This window comes from Aquarana catesbeiana, linkage group LG04 (assembly GCF_042186555.1).
Source record: "Aquarana catesbeiana isolate 2022-GZ linkage group LG04, ASM4218655v1, whole genome shotgun sequence".
NCBI lineage: Eukaryota > Metazoa > Chordata > Amphibia > Anura > Ranidae > Aquarana > Aquarana catesbeiana.
Window position 1 is genome coordinate 523850615 of NC_133327.1, and position 23843 is coordinate 523874457.

The 23843-nt window shown below is 41.8% G+C and overlaps 1 protein-coding gene across 4 annotated transcripts in view; it reads left to right on the forward strand.

Moving 5' to 3' along the window:
- ADGB (androglobin) overlaps positions 1-23843 on the forward strand; it is a 505879-nt gene that overhangs the window by 328311 nt on the left and 153725 nt on the right. For all 4 annotated transcript variants that reach the window (XM_073627819.1, XM_073627820.1, XM_073627821.1 and 1 more), the window contains 3 exons: positions 8046-8154; positions 9696-9831; positions 23728-23842. In XM_073627819.1, coding sequence (XP_073483920.1) covers positions 8046-8154; positions 9696-9831; positions 23728-23842 — 360 coding nt within the window. The remainder of the gene's footprint in view (positions 1-8045; positions 8155-9695; positions 9832-23727; position 23843) is intronic.

The following is a 23843-nucleotide window of genomic DNA, read 5'->3' on the forward strand; positions in this document are numbered from 1 at the left end:
GGGATGTTACACAACCATGAATGGTGATGACAACTCCCCAGGGGTATGTATGAATTGCGGTCAGTGGGTTTGAAGTAATTGGTCATTGTGAGATGATCATGTGTGATACTGATGGTCAGATCCAAGAATACAACCTTTTCTGGGTCAATGGTCCATGACAGAACAATGTTCTTTTGGTTATTGTTGAGGGTTTCAATAAACAAGTTTAGTTTATCCCTGTCCCCTCTCCATATCAAAATGAGATCGTCAATAAATCTACGGTAACATATGAGCTCTGGGGGTCTATTAGAAAAAACAGCCTCTTCCTCCCAGTGGGCCATAAAAATATTAGCCACACTGGGAGCAAAGCGAGCCCCCATAGCAACACCCCTCTTCTGCAAATAAAAATCCCTATTATACCAGAAATTGTTCTTAGTTAAACAGAAATTTAAACAGCTCAACAAAAATTCCTGATGTCTCCCTGACAATGATGAGGAAGATAAAGCCCATTCGACAGATGACATAGCATCTTTGTGACCAATGATGGTATACAGAGAACTAACGTCCGCTGTTACCAAAAAGGTAGATGATGAGCACTCGAGATTTTCCAAGATCTGAATAACGTGCTTGGTATCTTTTAGGAATGCAGGGGTTTTGGTCACAAGCGGTTGCAAAAAAAAGTCAATATATTGCCCAAGCCGTGCTGACACTGAGTCTATCCCATTCACAATGGGTCGACCCGGGGGGTTGATGATGTCTTTATGGGTCTTGGGTAGGAAATAGATAATGGGGGTTCTGCAAAATAAAGGATCCAAACACATGGCTTCTTTTTTGTTTAGAATTTTCTGATCCTTACCATCCTCTATAATCGCATGCAATTCATCCTTATATGTTAACACAGGATCTTTGCTGAGAATACTATAAGTATCCTGGTCAGAGAGCAAACGACTCATTTCTGATTGATAGTAATCCCTACTTAGGATAACCAGACCGCCCCCCTTATCAGCTGGGCGGATAACAATATCTTTCCGCTCAGCTAGCGATTGGATCTCACGTTTGATATATAAAGGATCAAAAATTTTCTTAACCTTTAACTGATTCAGGTCATGGGAAACCATGTTTTTAAACACTTCTAAATACTTGTTATCAGTATTCTGCGCTTTAAACGTGGATTTATTTCGTAAAGAAGAGTGTTGGGAAATAGATGATCTAGTTCCCTGATGTGACTGGGCCAGAAAATATTTTTTTATATTGAGGGTCCTGACATATTTTTGGATATTGACATAAGTGTCGAATTTATTAAGGTTTTTGATAGGTGCAAACTTTAGACCTCGATCCAAAACCTTAATTTCATCGTCACTAAGAGTGACTGAGCTAAGATTATATATACCTTTCCCTACCGTGGTTTGGGCCTTTTGTACTCTTCTGCCCCCTCTCCTTCCTCTCTTTCTTTTCACTTGCGAGGGCCGGCGTATGATGGAGTGTAAGGTATCGGTTGCCTCCACGGCTCTCCTTGTTGTGGTTGGAGGGATTGCGGGGGGGTATCTCTGTTCCCCCCGCTGGCCTAAAAAACCTTTTTTGTTATATGGGGTATGATCAGCCAATGGAGCAAAGCGATTAGATGTAGGGGTAGGTTTATTATAAGGGGGGTCAGGACCTCCTCTCTCAAAGTGTTCCCTGCTGTCTTCATAAACTGAATAACCATTCTGACGATAGGGAGTCCCATGATGGTGATAAGGCCTATTATTGCCTCTGCCCTTTCCTCTGAAATTACCTCTTTTATTGTTTTTTCTCTTATGGCCATAGGTATTCGGGTAAGAGGCTGGCTTTGCCTGATGTGAGTAATCATATTCATATACGGGTTTGATTCTGGGGGTATTAATTCCAGCATCTCCTGTGGTGACCTGAGTGTTAACAGGTGCTGGGGCAGGATCTTCCGTGCCTGAGGAATTCTGCCATTTAAAAATTACCCCCCCAATAAAATCTTCAAAATCCCTAATCAATTTTTTTCTGGTTTTTATTCTGTGTTTCCAGATCCCATTTAATGAGTTTATTTTTAAGTTCTCCTGATAGTTTGATAAACTCATCACTATCTTTGAAAGTTTCCACATTCTTGGTAATTTCTCCAATCTGAGAATCAAGAGTGGCCATTCTCTTTCTCTTACGGATCAGGAGAAACTCCAACAATTCAAAACCTCTTTTGATGAAAAAATCACTCCATTCAGACATAGACTGAACATCAGTCAAACCATAATTCGGGGTAAATCCCACCGCAGGCGTCTAGGTATAAGTCTGGCGGCAAGATATTGCTCAAATGATGTGATATCCCACCAGGTTTTGATCTTTTTTTCATAAGCATAACCCAATTTTCTAAAAGATTGAGGCAAATCATTAATGGGTTCTAAGGTGGGATTCCTAGAGAATACCTCATTAATCTTAAAATCTCGTTTCTCAAAGTAATTGAACACTTCCATATCGCAGCTAGATTACTGAAAATTGCACAAATAACAAAAAAAGAAAAATAAATCAGCGTGAAGAGCTGAGAAACGAGATATTAAGATTAATGAGGTATTCTCTAGGAATCCCACCTTAGAACCCATTAATGATTTGCCTCAATCTTTTAGAAAATTGGGTTATGCTTATGAAAAAAAGATCAAAACCTGGTGGGATATCACATCATTTGAGCAATATCTTGCCGCCAGACTTATACCTAGACGCCTGCGGTGGGATTTAACCCCGAATGATGGTTTGACTGATGTTCAGTCTATGTCTGAATGGAGTGATTTTTTCATCAAAAGAGGTTTTGAATTGTTGGAGTTTCTCCTGATCCGTAAGAGAAAGAGAATGACCACTCTTGATTCTCAGATTGGAGAAATTACCAAGAATGTGGAAACTTTCAAAGATAGTGATGAGTTTATCAAACTATCAGGAGAACTTAAAAATAAACTCATTAAATGGGATCTGGAAACACAGAATAAAAAACGGAAAAAATTAATTAGGGATTTTGAAGATTTTAATAGGGGGGGTAATTTTTAAATGGCAGAATTCCTCAGGCACGGAAGATCCTGCCCCAGCACCTGTTAACACTCAGGTCACCACAGGAGATGCTGGAATTAATACCTCCAGAATCAAACCCGTATATGAATATGATTACTCACATCAGGCAAAGCCGGCCTCTTACCCGAATACCTATGGCCATAAGAGAAAAAACAATAAAAGAGGTAATTTCAGAGGAAAGGGCAGAGGCAATAATAGGCCTTATCACCATCATGGGACTCCCTATCGTCAGAATGGTTATTCAGTTTATGAAGACAGCAGGGAACACTTTGAGAGAGGAGGTCCTGACCCCCCTTATAATAAACCTATCCCTACATCTAATCGCTTTGCTCCATTGGCTGATCATACCCTATATAACAAAAAAGGTTTTTTAGGCCAGCGGGGGGAACAGAGATACCCCCCCGCAGTCCCTCCAAGCGCAACAAGGAGAGCCGTGGAGGCAACCGATACCTTACACTCCATCATACGCCGGCCCTCGCAAGCGAAAAGAAAGAGAGGAAGGAGAGGGGGCAGGAGAGTACAAAAGGCCCAAACCACGGTAGGGAAAGGTATATATAATCTTAGCTCAGTCACTCTTAGTGACGATGAAATTAAGGTTTTGGATCGAGGTCTAAAGTTTGCACCTATCAAAAACCTTAATAAATTCGACACTTATGTCAATATCCAAAAATATGTCAGAACCCTCAATATAAAAAAATATTTTCTGGCCCAGTCACATCAGGGAACTAAATCATCTATTTCCCAACACTCTTCTTTACAAAATAAATCCACGTTTAACTCGCAGAATACTGATAACAAGTATTTAGAAGTGTTTAAAAACATGGTTTCCCATGACCTGAATCAGTTAAAGGTTAAGAAAATTTTTGATCCTTTATATATCAAACGCGGGATCCAATCGCTAGCTGAGCGGAAAGATATTGTTATCCGTCCCGCTGATAAGGGGGGCGGTCTGGTTATCCTAAGTAAGGATTACTATCAATCAGAAATGAGTCGTTTGCTCTCTGACCAGGATACTTATAGTATTCTCAGCAAAGATCCTGTGTTAACATATAAGGATGAATTGCATGCGATTATAGAGGATGGTAAGGATCAGAAAATTCTAAACAAAAAAGAAGCCATGTATTTGGATCCTTTATTTTGCAGAACCCCCATTATCTATTTCCTACCCAAGATCCATAAAGACATCATCAACCCCCCGGGTCGACCCATTGTGAATGGGATAGACTCAGTGTCAGCACGGCTTGGGCAATATATTGACTTTTTTTTGCAACCGCTTGTGACCAAAACCCCTGCATTCCTAAAAGATACCAAGCACGTTATTCAGATCTTGGAAAATCTCGAGTGCTCATCATCTACCTTTTTGGTAACAGCGGACGTTAGTTCTCTGTATACCATCATTGGTCACAGAGATGCTATGTCATCTGTCGAATGGGCTTTATCTTCCTCATCATTGTCAGGGAGACATCAGGAATTTTTGTTGAGCTGTTTAAATTTCTGCTTAACTAAGAACTATTTCTGGTATAATAGGGATTTTTATTTGCAGAAGAGGGGTGTTGCTATGGGGGCTCGCTTTGTTCCCAGTGTGGCTAATATTTTTATGGCCCACTGGGAGGAAGAGGCTGTTTTTTCTAATAGACCCCCAGAGCTCATATGTTACCGTAGATTTATTGACGACCTCATTTTGTTATGGAGAGGGGACAGGGATAAACTAAACTTGTTTATTGAAACCCTCAACAATAACCAAAAGAACATAGTTCTGTCATGGACCATTGACCCAGAAAAGGTTGTATTCTTGGATCTGACCATCAGTATCACACATGATTATCTCACAATGACCAATTACTTCAAACCCACTGACCGCAATTCATTCATACCCCTGGGGAGTTGTCATCACCATTCATGGTTGTGTAACATCCCCAGGGGTCAGTATATCAGGTTGCGGAGGAATTGTACCTCAGATGATGATTTTATCGCACAGTCACAGATCCTGACATCAAGGTTTGAACAGAAAGGGTATGATCGTTCCAGGTTAGAGGATGAGATTACTAAAGTTAAAAGTTTAGACAGAAGCACACTTGTCTCCGATACCGTTAGGGATATTCCCAAAGATAATCATAACTTTAAGATGGTACTTGATTATAATGTGCAATACCGTACCTTTGAGAAAGTAGTGCTTAAGAACTGGCCTATCTTAAAACAGGATAAAATTTTAGGCCCCGTGCTCCCCGACCGTCCCCAGTTCATATATAAGAAGGCTCCATCGTTAAGGGATCATTTGGCCCCCAGTGTTCTGAACCCCCTGTCCCCACCTCTGACAGGTTGTTCTCCTTTTTGGGTGGTTTCTATGCTTGTGGTAAATGCATTCCATGCAAGCATGCTAAGGGGAATATAAAGAAAAGGAAAAAGTTTTTGGCCTCTGCTACTAATAAGGAGTATGAAATTAAACAGTTGATCACCTGTGACACAGTAGGGGTTGTGTATATGCTGGAGTGCGGGTGCGGGCTCCAGTATATTGTTAGAACATCCAGACCCCTACACGTGAGGCTCGCAGATCATGTTAATAATATCAAAAAAGGCCTGAAAACCCACAATGTTTCCAGACACTTTAAACTCCATCACCATCAGAATCCAAAAAGTTTGAGATTTTGGGGTATAGAGAGGGTCACTAGGCACTGGAGGGGTGGTAATTTTATAAGGAAACTGAGTAAAAGAGAATCATATTGGATCTTTGAAACTAGGGTTCTCTGCCCTGAAGGGTTAAACGTGGATTTCGACACTAATTGCTTTATATCCGATCGTTAATTGTTTTATTTTTGTTGTTATGATATTGTAATTTTAGGGTGACAGTGGCCGCGGATGACTCACATATATCTTAATTAGTTACATTTCAGATAGTAACATTTTATAGAAATTTTATCTAAATTTACATTAATGATTGCCAAATATTCTTCACTGGCTTTCGTTTTAGCATATTTCCTTTTAAGGATTGATGCACAATTTTTTAGGATTGATGCATCTTTGTATTTTAATCTGAATCCCCCCTTAGTGGTTTTAGGTTCATTGGAATAGATGCTTCCGTTTATTATACATTTCACTCCGAGGGGTCATATCCGGATTGATTTCCGGGTTTGCGTGAGGTTAAATATGCGGCGGTCTGCGTTGTCATGGTTACTCACCTGGTATATAGCGCAGGTGCCCACGTCGTGTCCTCATCTGCTGATGAAGTCCCCGCCCACTGGGACGCAACGCGTCCAGAACGAGGACAACGTCGTGACGTCACCCGCGGCCACTGCGCATCTGCATCATTGTCCGGAAGATCTCCTTCGCTTCTGATTGTTTACGTGCACTTGTCAAGCGCTTCTTATGTGAGTGTTACCACTTTTTATATAATAAAGAGTCATATATTACAGAGAGCACTATTTTTCTGTTGTTCTTTTTCATACATATTGCCAAATCGGAGTACCTTATGCCGAGTCCCTGACGGATGCCTCTGCATGCTGTTTACCTTTTGGTTTTATGAAAAGGCTCTCTCTGACCCTCTGTAGTTAAAGGGTCCACGCCATCAGGTGAGAGGCCATCTTTTACCTTGGTGGTGGGATTTCTCTGAATCACCTCTTTGCTAAGCAAGTGTTCTGCTTGGATATGAAGATGATATCAGGATTATTCCCATGGACTTATTGATTTTACACTGTGGTGGATTTCAATTTTAGTTTATTCTATCTGTTTTTTGGTTTTAGCGCTGCACTGTCTGTTATATTGTAAACTGATATGTATACTCCTGTTTTTACCACCATCTGAATTTGCTGGCATCCACCTCTTTTATCTTTATCATGTTTTAACTTTTGATAATAAAATTATATACTTTTTTGATATATTATTGTTTAAAGACTCTTGCCTTATAAAGTCCCACTAGAGGAAATTTCCCATTGTGTAGTGTACATTTGACACAGACTGCAGAGGGAGCCCAGATTAGGGAGAACCGAAAAGCAGGAGAGGTGACAGGACAAACTCTGCTGCCAGGGAGACACAAAAGAGTTAAAATCACAAGGATAGTGTCTTATCTTATTCCCCTGATATTCTCTCCTTTCTCCCTCAACATCTGCAGCACTAGGAGACTGAACACTGTAAAGCTGTCAGCCTTGCCCTGAGCCAAGACATGCAGGAGGTAATCAAGCAATTTTCTTTCCACGGTGGGTGGAATGAAGATTCCCACAATGGACACCAGCCTTACAGGCTGGGGATGAGTCCAGGACAACCTTCTGAGGGAAGGGGGCTTGGTCCCTGGAGAAAGCTCACCTTCCAAACATACTGAATGTTTCTGTTTAGGTAACTGGGTTTACAGCATGGTCACTCCCTGATTATGTAAAGCCTAGTACACATGATGAGATTATCAGATGAATTAAAAAATGAATAGGTTACTAAAGTACAAAAATGTTTGTATGACAGAATAAAAATTTGGAAGTGATATGAGTAGTGTATTTGTGTTGTATTTTTGGATGAAACTGTACTCATTAAATGAAAATTGTATGATCTGGTATCTACGAGAAACATTTTCATGTTTGTCCCTCCGGAAAATTTCGAACAACAGCTGTGTATTAGCGATCAGATTATCGTATGATCGCTTCAGAAGTGGTATTTTTTGTTACGGGAGAGACAGGGTGTGTCTTTGATTTCAGCTTGTGTTTACATTAATGTATTGTATAACAGTAAATGCATTTAATGGAATGTGTAAGATCTTGTGGTCACTGATATTTAGATTTTCTAAAATATTATCTTTCGCTGTCTCCTACATGATAAAACTCCCATATTATTACAAACTCTAAATGATATTGTATAGTCCATACACTCACTTACTAAAAATGTTTTAATGAAACAATTTATTGTTCAATTAAAATGAACGTTGTGCCTTTGTAAAGTTTTTTCTAAACAATAAAATGCATGTGGTCGCAGTAGCATAAAAACCTTAAAATGCTAAGATTAACAATAAATACTTGTTTTGCATCTTTCAGACAACAGATGATCGAGATTGTGGCTCTTATTTTCTATTTGTGGACAATGTGAAGCCAACAGAAATATTGATTAGCTTTTCAGCCCTGGTGCGCTGGGGTGATTTGCATTGTAAGTATAAAAAAAAAAAGTTAAAGCGAAATCCGAATAACATGCCTAGATATAACATAGGTGATACTTTCAGGCTTATTTAATAAAGGATAACAAACTACAAAGAGGTGCTGTAAGCCTAGCAATCAGATTTCATCCTCCAGGCTGAGGTAAACTAAAATCAGGTTGTGTTTTAGATACACATGTGCAATCTAATAATAACTTAACAAATAAAACTCAGTAACATAGATATAAATTAACTGTGACATATGGTCAATATTCTGGTATTCTAGAATTTATAATAAAGCTGATTTTGCAGTTTAACCCTTGCACCTCAGGTGGCCAGAGTCAGACAATATTTGCTATTTTCCCTATAAGCCTACCCACGCTACATATTTTCTGACAAGAAATACAGAAATTAAAGATGGTGCTATTCTGTACTTTGCATGATAGTGGACATATGAACTATCAGTTATCTAAAAGATACAAGCTATATTTTTGTCATAAATACTGTAATTATGTATAAATGTAATAGTGTGTGTTTAAGGCCCCTTTCACACTGGGGCGGTAGGGGGCATCGGCGGTAAAACAGCGCTATTTTTAGAGCTGTTTTACCGCAGTATTCGGCCGCTAGCGGTGCGGTTTTAACCCCCCGCTGGCGGCCGAAAAAGGGTTAAAACCCCTTGTATAGCGCGGCTATAGCCGCGGTATTACCGCGGTATAGCCGTGCTGTCCCATTGATTTCAATGGGCAGGAGCGATGAAGGAGCGGTGAATACACCGCTCCTTCACCGCTCCAAAGATGCGGCTTGCAGGAGATTTTTTCTTCTCCTACCAGCGCACCGCTTCAGTGTGAAAGCCCTCGGGCTTTCACACTGAACAAACAGCGGAGGCTGTTTAGGGGCGGTTTGCAGGCGCTATTTTTAGCGCAATAACGCCTGCAAACCACCCCAGTGTGAAAGGGGCCTTAGTGAAACAGTAAAAAATTGCATATATGCGTATCTATTAAGGTCCCATACAGATCTTGCATTGTGGGAACAAGTGCAAGTTCCCGCTTGCAATTTTTAAAGTGCAATTTACATGCATTTCCACATGTGGTGCATAGGACATCCCATTCACTCCGATAGTTTGCCCTATGTGCGTTTGTCAGCTGAAAGAAGCTCCTGTTCCTTTATGGACATCAAGTTTAGTGTGATTTTTAAATGCACATTTTGCTGCCCGATTCGGTCACGCAACAGAATTGCACTGCATTTGGGGTGCCATTAAGAATAAAGGCACCCAAATGAGCATCACGCAATTTGCGGCAATTTGGAACCACGGGCAGAATTACTAAGAAAAATGCCTAAAAGCAGCAAGTGAAGAGAGGCTTCAGATTTTAAAAGATGATGTAGCTCGGTGAAAGTGAGCCACATAATTAAGGGAAATAAAATACTGTTGTACAAGTGACCTTCCACAACTGTGTTACCAAACAAGAAAAGGGCTTTGTATTTTTTTCTTTATTATTATTATTATTATTATTATTGTGGTCTGTTCTATCCTAATGTGTTTTTTTTGTTTTTACAGTAAAACAGTATTCTGGAATACAAAAAGGTCTTCTAATAGCAGAGAAGTTTTCTTGGAAAAGACTCTTGTATGGACCAGTTGTGCTAAAGCTAAATACTTATGGAACCAAATCATCTGTTATAAGTCTTCCTCCTGGGTTAGTATCAATATATACTGTAATATAAATAACTCTTCTGAAAAACATGTATCTATGTACCTGCAGGAGAGATTTCCCATCATTTCCAGCTCTGACAGGAATAGGGAGGAAATCTCCCCAGTAGGGACAAAGTTATCCTCCAGGATCTTTCATTTTTAGTATAGTTCCAGGGCACTGAAGAACCAATACTTTAGTTAATGCATCAGCAGTAGGGATGGGCCAAATGACCCCCTGTTCGGTTTGCACCAGAACTTTTGAGCATCGGGAAAGTTTGGAACCGAATAACAAACCCCATTGAAGTCTATGGGACCTGAACATGAAAAATCAAAAGTGCCCATTTTGAAGGCTTATATGCAAATAATTGGGCATACAATGGTTATGGGGTCCGGGTACTGCCATGGGGGACATGTATCAATTAAAAAAGTGTTTGTAAAAAAAGTAATTTTTTAATGAGCAGTGATTTACTGATGCGTAAAGTGAAAGTATAAAAATGAAAAAAATCCTTTTAATATAGTGCCTGGGGGGTCCCCTTAGTCCACCTGTAAAGTGGCACATCTGTGCTGTGTATAGAAGCTGCTGCAGCAATAATTGCATTTATAAAGCCCAAAAAAAATGAAATTTTCCCTGCAAGCTCTCTTTATTTTGTAAGCAACGGCTCGGGGAGCCAGTCTGTATGATGAGGCCACAATGTACTGCACAGGAAACAAGATTAGAGATTTTTTCGGATAAGTTCTGGTGTCTACCACAGACTTTGAATTTCTACTTCTGTATTGGGTGCGGAAAAATTGTTCTTTGGGTGTCGGTGACGTCTTCACACCGTAACCGTATAGGAGTACTCTTGATGATAGCAAGAATTGGCCTTGCTGTCAAAAATTGCAATGATATGCACCTGTCAAACAGGTGCGGAAACATAGTTTGACAGTACATGCCCAGCGTCTAAATACAGGCTTGTCAAAGCTGCTGGCTCTACAACTTCTGCCTTTCTGCCTGGTGGATTCTGCCCCCTTCCGTGAATTTGCAGAATGTGCTGTACCACAACAGCAGGTTCCCATTCGCTATTTCTTTTCATGTAAAACCATTCCAGCTCTCTACCATCACGTGGAAGACAATGTGGTGGCATCGTTGGGCAAGGCAGTCAGTCGCAAAGTCCACGTTACTGCTGACATGTGGTCCAGCAAGCATGGACAGGGACGATATATTTAGTTCACAGCACACTGGGTAACTCTGCTTGCAACTCGGGAGGATGCAGGACAGGGCTCAGTGCTGCAGCTTGTTGTGCCCCCACGTCTCGATATAGAGGGTGATGATGCAAGATTTTTTCAGCTCTACCCCCTCTTCCTCCTCCTCCATGCTCTCCTCTGCTGAATTGTCCTATGAACCTCAGGTACCCACTAAGCGTTCAAAGGGCTATTCAATGAGTCAGGCTAAAAGGTGCCATGCAGTGCTTCAGCTGGTGTGTCTAGGGGACAGGAACCACACCAGAGCAGAGATTCTTGCAGCTCTGCAGGGACAGGCCCAGAGGTGGTTCATGCCATGCCAGCTGGGGCCAGGAATGGTGGTGTGCGATAATGGCACAAACCTCCTGCCTGCCCTTAGACAGAGAAAGTTGACACATGTGCCATGCCTGGCACCTGATGCATACTAAAGCAGTTCAGAAGAGTCTGTAGCCATTTTAAGCAATCATACACAGCCAGTGCTCGGTTGGCTGAAATTCATCGGGGAATTCCACTTGCCCGTAAACTTGTGACATGCCCACCAGGTGGAACTCGACTTTGCACATGCAGCAGAGGGCTGTCAACAAGTACCTGTGTGAGTGTGGCACAAAGATAGGCTGAGGCCGGCTCAACTTTTTTTCCCCATGCCAATGGCTGCTCATAAAGGATGCATGCACTGTACTGTCACCATTTGAGGAGGCCACAAGGATGGTGAGCCGTGACAATGCATGCATCACTGACACAATCCCTGTTGTTTTCCTGCTGGAGCTGACTCTGCATAGCATTATGGACAAGGGCACTCAAGGCAGAGCAGCGTGATGAAGAGGAGGACTTCCTTTCCTCTCAAGGCCCACTTTATGCAGACACCATTGTTCCTATGCCACAGAACACACAAGAGGAGAGAGAAAAGGATGAGGAGGATTCTTGCAGTTTCTGGCATTGAAGCAGAGGAAGATCACTATTGGTTGGCAACCCTCCTTGACCACCGTTATAAGAGGAAAGTCTCAGAACTTATCCCATCCCCACAAAGAGTGCAGAAGATGAAATCTCTTGAGGACACCTTAAAGAGGAGTTTATAGGACGCTTTTCCCAACTCTGGTAGGTAACAGTGTCATGGTAACATAGTTTTGAGGCTTCTGTTGGTCAAGAGAGGAGCAGTGGAGAAGGCGGCCACCTAAGTGATGCATTTCTGAATTTATTTAGTCCTCAACGCCCAGGGCTGTCAGCTTCCGCATCTCATCGGCAGCGTCTGTATCATGTGGTGGATGATTATCTAGAGGCGAAAACAGAGAAGGAGAGCTTTCAAGTCGACGATCCACTGGCTTACTAGGTGATGAGAATAGACCACTGGCCAAAACTTGCCCAGTATGCTATTGAGCTGCTGGGCTGCCCTGCATCCAGCGTGCTTTCCGAACAGGCATTCAGTGCTGCTGGAGGTTTTGTTACTGTTCATAGAATGTGTCTGTCCACAGACTCCGTGGACCGTCTAACTTTTATAAAATGAATCAGTTCTGGATTACCAGCAGCAGTGAAGCCCCTGATGCCAATGTTGCAAATTAATGCCGCATACACATGGTCTGATTTTCCAACTGGAAATGTTTGATAGGAGCTTTTTATCGGAAATTCTGACAAACAAAATTTGAGATCTGGATCTCAAATTTTCCGACAACAAAATCTGTTGTCGGAAATTCCGATTGTGTGTACACAATTCCGACGCACAAAATTCCATGCATGCTCGGAATCAAGCAGACGAGCCGCACTGGCTATTGAACTTTTTATTGGCTCGTCGTACGTGTTGTACGTCACTGCGTTCTTGACGTTTGGAATTTCCGACAAGATTTGTGTGACCGTGTGTATGCAAGACAAGTTTGAGCCAACATCCGTCGGAAAAAAAACATGGATTTTGTTATCGGAATGTGCGATCATGTGTACGCGGCAGAAGTGTTTTTGAGATGTGGACTCTCTGCAGGACTTCTGGGCTGCCTAGTGTTGTGGGTGTTGATTACATCTGGAAGAATAGTTTTGGTGTAGGTTTCATGGGCGCAATTTAACACCCAATTTTTCCACACCTGTTTGACAGGGACTGGGTCAGAGAAATTTGCTGGCTATAGTCTACAGCTGGTGGTGTGCTGCTGGAAGATGTGCTGCAAGGACCTGGGACACCCTGCGTTATACCATCATCCCTGTCAGTGGAGGCTGCTGAGAGATCATGAGGTATAGCAGGGACAGACTGAGTTGAGTAAGGTGGAGGGACAGATTTGTATGGCTTTTAGGTGCTCTTGCCAATGGGTGGAGTGATGGGAGGTTGAATGCCTTGTCAAACCTGTGGTACTCAAATGGTTGGTGCTTTTGCCACTCTTGATGCGCTTGAGATAAAGTTTGCAAATAGCAACAGTGCTATCGGCTGCACCTGTCTTAAAAAATGCCCAGAGAGCTGAGCTGTGGGAAGTGGGCAGGGAGATAACAGCTCCACAATGTGATGGAATAGGGTGGCTACTCTCTACTCTTCCATGATGGCTGCCTTGTTGGGGTTGTGCCTCACCCTCACTTTCCTCCTCTGCTCTGTCAGGTTTCCAAGTCGAGTCAGTGACCTCATCATCATCATCTCCTCCATCCTCATTACTACTGGAGACAATTTGGCAATACGCTGCAGCTGAGGGAACGTGACTGCCAATTTGTGTTCCAATGTTCTCCCCACTCTGTAGGCTCATGTTGCTGCCTTTCTCAACCACAGAGTCAGAACCAACACCTGCATCAAGTAATAGCTATGCATCATCAAGGAGAAAGTGGCTGATGCTGTGTTCAAATAACTCTGCTGACTCCTCCATGCCTGATGTTGAGGCTATGGCAGGAATAGCTGTGGACAAGGAGGCAGGTTTTGCCACTCTGGCAGCGGCAGGGGACTGCACTCTAGTCTCTGCTTGGTTGACAAAGAATGAGGAGGATGAGGACGGTTCTGCATGCTGTGGCTGGATAGCATGGGCAACATCACTAAACAGAGGAAATTATGCCCTGCCTGAGGACTGACCACGTCCACCTTTGCCTGTGGACACATATGCTGCCGGCCCCCTTACAATGCCATGGGAATGTATGCCTTTCCTTGCTGTCCTCCCAGACATGATGGGGAGAGTGGGGGGTGCTTATTAACAAAATGTAATAAAGATGTGTAAATGTGTATGTGGATGCACTTTAATCAATGGAAAGTGGTGTTTGGTGCACTTTAATTTGAGTATTCACGACACAGACACACTCCACGGATACACTATAATATACTGCAATATACTGCATCAAATGGGCAAAAACGCACAGAACTATATGGTGTTAAACTTGCAGTAATGCAATGAAATATACGCCATTAAACTTGCAGTAATGCACAGAACTATATGGCGTTAAACTTGCAGTAACACAATGAAATATATGTCGTTAAACTCCCATGCGCAGCTTCCTGGCTTATGAATGCAAATGTTCCTCCAGTATTTTTTGATAACCTACTGCATTCATCTTGCCATTAATTTTGACAAATTTCCTGTGCCTTTGTAGCTCGCACATCCCCAAAACATCAGCGATCCACCTCTGTGTTTCATAGCAGGAATGGTTTACCTTTCATAATAGGCCTCGTTGACTCCTCTCCAAAATGTAGCATTTATTGGTTGTGGCCAAAAAGCTCAATTTTGGTATCATCACTCCAAATTACTTTGTGCCAGAAGGTTTGAGGCTTGAGTGCTGTTTGGCATACTGTAAGCGGGATACTTTGTGGCATTTGCGTAGTAATGGCTTTCTTCTGGCGACTCGACCATGCAGCTCATCTTTCCTCCTTATTGTGCATCTTGAAACAGCCACACCACTTTTCCAGAGTCCTGTATTTCACCCAAAGTTATTTGTGGATTTTTCTTTGCATCCCGAACAAATTTTCCTGGCAGTTGTGACTGAAATTTTAGTTGGTCTACCTGACTGTGGTTTGGTTTCAACAGAACCCCTCATTTTCCACTTCTTGATTAGAGTTTGAACACTGCTGATTGGCATTCTCAACTCCTGGGATATCTTTTTATATCCCTTTCCTGTTTTATACAGTTCAACTACTTTGTCCCGCAGATCCTTTGACAATTCTTTTGCTTTCCCCATGACTCATTATCCAGAAACGTCAGTGCAGCACTGGATGAAAGATGCAAGGGTCTGTTAGGCATCCAGAAACTCATTGACCTTTTATACACACACACACTAATTACAAGCAAACAGATCACAGGTGAGGATGCTTACTTTTAATAGCCATTCAAACCCCTTTGTGTAAACTTGTGTGCATGTTATCGGGCCAAAATCACCAGGGTGTTTAAACTTTTGATCATGATCAAAAGAAAAGTTTTGGTGTTATCATTCATATTCTCTGAAAAATGGCCAAGAAATCATAAATTCTGCCAGGGTATGTAAACCTATGAGCACAACTATATATGCCTATATATCAAGAATAATGTACAAGTGAATGTGAGAGATACCATCAATAAGGGAGCTAGGGAGGAGGCGAAATATTCATGGTATTGTCATAAAAAGTGTTGGGGACCTGAGTCCTGCCCCAGGGGACATGGATCAATGCAAAAAAAAGTTTTAAAAATGGCTGTTTTTTCAGGAGCAGTGATTTTAATAATGCTTAAAGTGAAACAATAAAAGTGTAATATCCCTTTAAATTTCGTACCTGGGGGGTGTCTATAGTATGCCTGTAAAGGGGCGCATGTTTCCCGTGTTTAGAACAGTCTGACAGCAAAATGACATTTTAAAGGAAAAAAAGTCATTTAAAACTACTCGTGGCTATTAATGAATTGCCGGTCCGACAATACACATAAAAGTTCATTGATAAAAATTGGCATGGGAATTCCCCACAGGGGAACCCCGAACCAAAATTAAAAAAAAAAATGACATGGGGGTCCCCCTAAATTCCATACCAGGCCCTTCAGGTCTGGTATGGATATTAAGGTGAACCCTGTCCAAAATTTAAAAAAAAAAATGGTGTGGGGTCCCCCACAAAATCTATACCAGACCCTTTAGGTCTGGTATGGATTTTAAGGGGAACCCCGTGCCAAATTTTTTTTTAAAAAATGGCATGGGTCCCCCCAAAGATCCATACCAGACCCTTATCCGAACACGCAACCTGGCAGGCCGCAGGAAAAGAGGGGGGGACGAGAGAGCGCCCCCCCTCCTGAACCGTACCAGGCCACATGCCCTCAACATTGTGAGGGTGCTTTGGGGTAGCCCCCAAAACACCTTGTCTCCATGTTGATGGGGACAAGGGCCTCATCTCCACAACCCTTGCCCGGTGGTTGTGGGGGTCTGTGGGCGGGGGGCTTATCAGAATCTGGAAGCCCCCTTTAACAAGGGGACCCCCAGATCCCGGCCCTCCCCCCGGTGTGAAATGGTAAGGGCGTACAAAAGTACCCCTACCATTTCACTAAAAAATGTGTCAAAAATGTTAAAAATGACAAGAGACAGTTTTTGACAGTTCCTTTATTTAAATGCTTCTTCTATCTTCTTTCTTCTTTCTTCTATCTTCTATCTTCCTTCGGTTTCTTCTGGTTCTTCTGGTTCTTCTAGTTCTTCCCCTGGGGTTCTCGTCCGGCATCTTCCTCCGCGGCGTCGGCGTCTTCTTCCCTTCTTCTCCGGGCCGCTCCGCATCCATGATGGCATGTGGCATGGAGGGAGGCTCCTGCTGTGTGACGCTTCTCTCTTTATCTTCTTCTCTTCATCTTCTTGTCTTCATCTTCTTGTCTTCATCTTCTTTTCGGGCCGCTCCGCATCCATGATGGCATGGAGGGAGGCTCCCGCTGTGTGATGCTTCTCCTCTTCTGACGGTTCCCCGGGAGGGGATGTCACGGGGAATGCCACAGGGAAGTCCCATCAAGTCCCCGTGCGTCAGAGGGGGGCGGGGTCACCGGGTGGCCCCGCCCCCTGTTATTGAGGAACCGTCAGAAGAGGAGAAGCGTCACACAGTGGGAGCCTCCCTCCATGCCATCATGGATGCGGAGCGGCCCGAAAAGAAGATGAAGACAAGAAGATGAAGAGAAGAAGATGAAGAGAGAAGCGTCACACAGTGGGAGCCTCCCTCCATGCCATCATGGATGCGGAGCGGCCCGGAGAAGAAGGGAAGAAGACGCCGACGCCGCTGAGGAAGATGCCGGACGAAAACACCGGAGGAAGAACTAGAAGAACCAGAAGAACCAGAAGAAGATGGAGAAAGAAACCGAAGTAAGATAGAAGATAGGAGATAGAAGAAAGAAGAAAGAAGATAGAAGAAGCATTTAAATAAAATAATTGTCAAAAACTGTCTTTTGTCATTTTTGACACTTTTTTAGTGAAATGGTAGGGGTACTTTTGTACGCCCTTACCATTTCACACAGGGGGAGGGCTGGGATCTGGGGGTCCCCTTGTTAAAGGGGCTTCCAGATTCCGAGAAGCCCCCCGCCCGCAGACCCCCACAACCACTGGCCAAGGGTTGTGGGGATGAGGCCCTTGTCCCCATCAACATGGGGACAAGGTGTTTTGGGGGGCTACCCCAAAGGTAATGTTGGGGGCATGTGGCCTGGTATGGTTCAGGAGGGGGGGCGCTCTCTCGTCCCCCCTCTTTTCCTGTGGCCTGCCAGGTCGCGTGCTCGGATAAGGGTCTGGTATGGATCTTTTGGGGGACCCCACACTGTTTTTTTTTTTATTTTGGCGCGGGGTTCCCCTTAATAGACCTGAAGGGTCTGGTATAGATTTTGAGGGGGGCCCCACGCCATTTTTAAAAAAAAATTTGGCCGGGGTTCCCCTTAATAGTCCTGAAGGGCCTGGTATGGAATTTAGGGGGACAGCCCATGCCTTTTTTTTTAAAAATTTTGGTTCGAGGTTCCCCTGTGGGGAATTCCCATGCCGTTTTTATCAATGAACTTTTATGTGTATTGTCGGACCGGCAATTCATTAATAGCCACGAGTAGTTTTAAATGACTTTTTTTCCTTTGAAATGTCATTTTGCTGTTAGACTGTTCTAAACACGGGAAACATGCGCCCCTTTACAGGCATATTATAGACACCCCCCAGGTAGGAAATTTAAAGGGATATTACACTTTTATTGTTTCACTTTATTTATTTATTAAAATCACTGCTCCTGAAAAAACGTCCGTTTTTAAAACTTTTTTTTGCATCGATCCATGTCCCCTGGGGCAGGACCCAGGTCCCCAAACACTTTTTATGACAATACCAACAATACAGACCTGATCATGAATGTGGAAATACGGGGCAATTTAGGAAACAGCGATCACAGGTCAATTGGCTTCAGTATAAATCACACAAATAGGTAACACAAGGGGAACACAAAGACACTGAATTTCAAAAGAGCCAACTTCCCTAAACTACAAACTGTGCTAGAAGATATAAATTGGGATAAAATCTTAGAAACAAAGAACACGGAGGAGAGATGGGTTTGTTTTAAGAGCATATTAAATAAGGGCATTAGCCAGTGTATCCCACTGGGTAATAAATTTAAAAGAGCGAACAAAAGTCCTGGATGGCTTAACTCTAATGTAAAAATGTAGATAAAGGCAAAGGAGAAGGCCTTCAAGAGATACAAGGCTGAGGGATCATCATCAGCATTCCGACTTTACAAAGAATTCAACAAGATATAATTAGGGTGGCTAAGATAGAACACGAAAGACACATAGCTGAGGAGAGCAAAAAAATCCCAAGAGATTCCTTAAGTATATAAACAGTAAAAAAGGGAGGACAGACCATATTGGCCCCATAAAGAATGAGAAAGGACAACTGGTTACAAAGGATGGGGAGATGGCGAAGGTATTGAATTTATTCTTCTCCTCAGTCTTCACGAGGGAATAGTGGGGCTTCAGTAACCAAAACTGCAGTGTTTGTCCTCATGTCACATCACAGGAAGCACCCTCATGGATGACAGAGGACAGAATTAAAAAATAGACTTGGGAAACTTAACAATTCACCGGGACCAGATAGCTTGCACCCAAGGGTACTTGGGGAACTCAGTCAAGTAATTGCCAGACCATTGTTCCTATTTTTTACTGACAGTCTACTGACTGGAATGGTACCAGCTGATTGGAGAAAAGCCAATGTAGCACAATATAGGGTTCTGTGCTGGGACCAATTCTGTTTAATTTGTTCATAAATGACCTGGAGGATGGGGTAAACAGCTCAATCTCTGTATTTGCAGACTACACTAAGTTAAGCAGGGCAATAACTTCTCCACAGGATGTGGAAACCTTACACGAAGATCTGAACAAATTAATGGGGTGGGCAACTACATGGCAAATGAGGTTTAATGTAGAAAAATATAAAATAATGCATTTGAGTGGCAAAAATATGAATGCAGTCTGCTCACCAGGGGGTGAACCTCTAGGGGAATCTAGGATGGAAAAGGATCTGGGGGTCCTAGTATATGATAGGCTCAGCAATGGCACGCACTGCCAAGCTGCTGCTAACAAAAAAAACAGAATATTGGCATGCATTAAAAAGGGGATTAACTCCAGGGATAAAGCGATAATTCTCCCACTCTACATGACTTTGGTCCGGCCTCATCTGGAGTATGCTGTTCAGTTCTGGGCACCAGTCCTTAGGAAGGATGTACTGGAAATGGAGTGAGTACAAAGAAGGGCAACAAAGCTAATAAAGGGTCTGGAGGATATTAGTTATGAAGAAAGGTTGCGAGCACTGAACTTATTCTCTCTGGAGAAGAGACACTTGAGAGGGGATATGCTTTCAATTTACAAATACCACACTGGTGACCCCACAATAGGGATAAAACTTTTTTGCAGAAACTTGCAGTAACGCACAGAACTATATGGCATTAAACTTGCAGTAACGCACATAACTATATGGCATTAAACTTGCAGTAACATACAGAATTATATGGCGTTAAACTTGCAGTAACGCACAGAACTATATGGTGTTAAACTTGCAGTAATGCAATGAAATATACAAAGTTAAACTTGTAGTAATGCACAAAACTATATGGCCTTAAACTTGCAGTAACGCACAGAACTATATGCCTTTAAACTTGCAGTAGCACAATGAAATATACAACGTTAAACTTGCAGTAATGCACAGAACTATATGGCATTAAGCTTGCAGTAACGCAATAAAACATAAGGCATTAAACTTGCAGTAATGCACAGAACTATATGGTATTAAACTTGCAGTAACGCACAGAAAAAAAACTGTATTAAACGGTCACTACACTCACACTGACTGAACTATCCCTACATTGACACTAATCTAAAGATGAATGGTGGCTGCACTACACTCACAATGACTGAACTATCCCTACATTGACACTAATGTAAAGATGATCGCACTACACTCACACTGAACTATCCCTAGATGCACACTAAACTGATATTCTACACTGACAATAGAATCAGAATAGCACACTATAGCACACTATCCATTTAATAGCACTGAACAGATCCCTGTTCTATCTCTCTCCATGCCGCTATCACACTACAAATGGCTGCTATAGAAAGAATACTTTTATAGTGTGGGGTGGGATTAAGAGCAATGAGCCATGATTGGATACAGTCATCATGACAGCATCCAATCATGGCTCTGACAGTGCTCTGTGCCCTGATTGGGTGAAGCTTTCATTGCTTCAGGCAATCAGGGCTTTCAATGCACTGTGCGACGGCGCAGTGCATTGTGGTCGTTCGGCAGGCCAAACAAACAGACAAACTACCCTATAATTTGGTTGTTCAGAGAACTTCTGAACAGCCAATGTTCGGCCTGATCTCTTGCTCGGGCTGAGCCATTCACCCATCCTTATTCAGCAGTCAGCAATAGCTTTGCAGCCAGAAAACTATTAGGGAGGCTGAATACCTCTGTTCGGGAAACTGTTCCTGTTGATGTTCCAGAGGTCAGTTTTCATCTGAACAGTTTCACACATTTACTTTTGTGTAATTTGAACAAGGTAGCAGTTGGACTCTGTTAATGGGCATTTATACTAATTTGATGCATATCAGCCATTCACTAGAATTATATGACATACAGTATATCATTTGTTGATTTACTTGTGCAGTGCTGCAGTTCACTTGTTTTGAAGGAGCTAACTGTCCAAATTATTTAGTCCAAAAGCAACCTGCCTCTTTAATATATAGATGTGCATACTCTCCCAAACTTGAAAACCTTAAAATATATGTAAAAGATAGCTAAGTTCTGTATGAATATAAAAAGAAGGCTGTAGAAGCAACAATACATCTGTAACAACAAATGTCATACGTTAAACAGCAGAAAAAAGAAAGGAATGGGACTTTGAGTGAGGCAGGTCACTGAATGGATACCTTATTCAAATCATTTTTAAAATTATTTATTAGTAATAACAAGTCACATTATAGAGAATGTCAATCTGTAAATATAGGACACAATATACTATGATACACTTGTATGAATATATAGCTGTTATACAGAATAAGGTAAAACATAATCAGCATTGCAGTTGCATAAAAACACTTGTCCATTCATAAAAATTCAGTGAATATAATCGATTGCTCATGGTGAGCCAAACTTGTCTTGACATCAGTTCGATGTAACTCGATGTAACTCGACACACGTTTCATGGCTCATGCCAATGATCAGGAGTAAAATGCTCTGAAATTAAATCAATATTATCTATAAATAGAGGACATCCTTTAAATGGGGAACAATCTCTCAAAATAAAGGTGTGTAACTTTCAATACGGCCCAAAGGTGGCACCCAAACTTGGATCCAAGGGAAGACAGGGGACAAGGGTGATCATCTCCCCTGAGGCTGAGGTGGGGAGTCCCATCCAAACCAGAGACAGCAAACAGGTGAAGACCAGGTGACCATGTGAATTTAGTGTATGTTAAACAGTCCACACTGCTCTGCAAAAGTATGAAAATAAAAACATGTGAAATTAAACAATTAATGAGATAAGCCTATACCTATGGGTGAGTGAAGTGATGAATAGTGGTGATTGCTATAATGGTGTATTAATGAAGTGTATTAGCTGAAAAACTACAGCCAGAGAGAGTGTGTGAGAGTCTTCCCTTGGATCCAAGGTTGGGCGCCACCTTTGGGCCGTATTGTAAGTTACACACCTTTATTTTGAGAGATTGTTCCCCATTTAAAGGATGCCCTCTATTTATAGATAATATTGATTTAATTTCAGAGCATTTTACTCCTGATGATTGGCATGAGCCATGAAACGTGCGTCAAGTTACATCGAACTAATGTCCAGACAAGTTTGGCTCACCATGAGCAATCGATTATATTCATTGAATTTTTATGAATGGATGAATGTTTTTATGTAACTGCAATGCCGATTATGTTTTACCTTATTCTGTATAACAATTATATATTCATACAAGTGTATCATAGTATATTGTGTCCTATATTTACAGATTGACATTCTCTATAACGTGACTTGTTATTACAAATGTCATATGTTCACTTATTTCCTCTATATTCATCTATATGTCTCTTCGGTTCTGTGTAGATTGTTGTAGTCAAATTTATACAGTATTGGTGATCTTGAAGAAGCACCTTTGTACAGAAAATGACTTATTACAGAAAATACATCCTGTTAGATTACACATTCATTTGATAAGGCCATTCAAGCTGCAGCCATTGTGTGCTAAGTAAATAAATCCAGAGCAAATAATCAAATCAGTGGAAAAAATCAGATTAATTGCGATGGGTTATTGCATTTAGAACACTGCATTGTTGCAGAATACATTACCTTGTAATCTAATTTATATTCCATATGTGATATTCAGTAGTAGTTTGTTAATATGCTCACATGATTAAAATGTAACATAATAGTAGCACTGTATACCTAAAGGTTAACACTACTTAGTATCATCATCCTTATTAGGCTCCAACGCCACCCCCTCCAAGCCTTATAATTACTTGTCCCCACTCAATCACGATCTTTGCTGTGCGGCCTGTTCGGCACCTTGCAGCCTCTTCTTCAAAATTCTCCCAGCAGGGTTCTTTCTGCCCCTCCTGGGCAAACACACTGCAGTCTCTACCCATTACTATGGAAAGGTTCATCTTTGTGGTGGATGTTCTTTCCATGGGAATAAATGGAATTTGCGGTGTACGTGCACATCTGTAGCAGAGACAGCTGAGAAAATGTAAAAAGTAGCTGTGTGGCGCCAGCAAAGATCTGGGCAGAGTGGGGACAGGTAAGTATAAAAAATTAAAAGGGCACCTAGTAAGAATAATCTTACTTAAACTACAAGTATTGTTTAAACTAAAGTAAGAACTGCAGTTTCTGTGAAAATGATACAATAAATAGTACAAACACTATGGAGTTGGTTTACTAAAGGCAAATAGACTGTGCAGTTGTTCCAGAGCTTAGTACATGAGACAAAGCTTCACTTTGCAAAGAATACCCCAAGAATACCCTATAACATGCAAAGAAAATAAAAAACAAAAAACAGCATTTTTGCATGCAAATGATTGGATGATGGAAGTCAACGGAGCATCCCCTTATTTACTAAGCCCTGGAGCAACGCCACTTGCAAAGTGCACAGTCTATTTGCCTTTAGGAAATCAACCCCTATGTATATCTATAAGATTACTAAAAGAACAGCAAGATATTTTGCCTTATAGCAATGCATTTTAAGTTGTGAGTGAAAAGTCTTAAAATGTTTCCATAGCTAATATTTTTATATCTTTATTGTAGGCGTCATGTCTTACACTTCACTGCAAGTTCACCCTTAGGGCACCATATCCACCTATGCAGTACAGTGCCATTTGTCTTTGGTGATGAGGAAACTATTATGCCATATCTTGACAAGG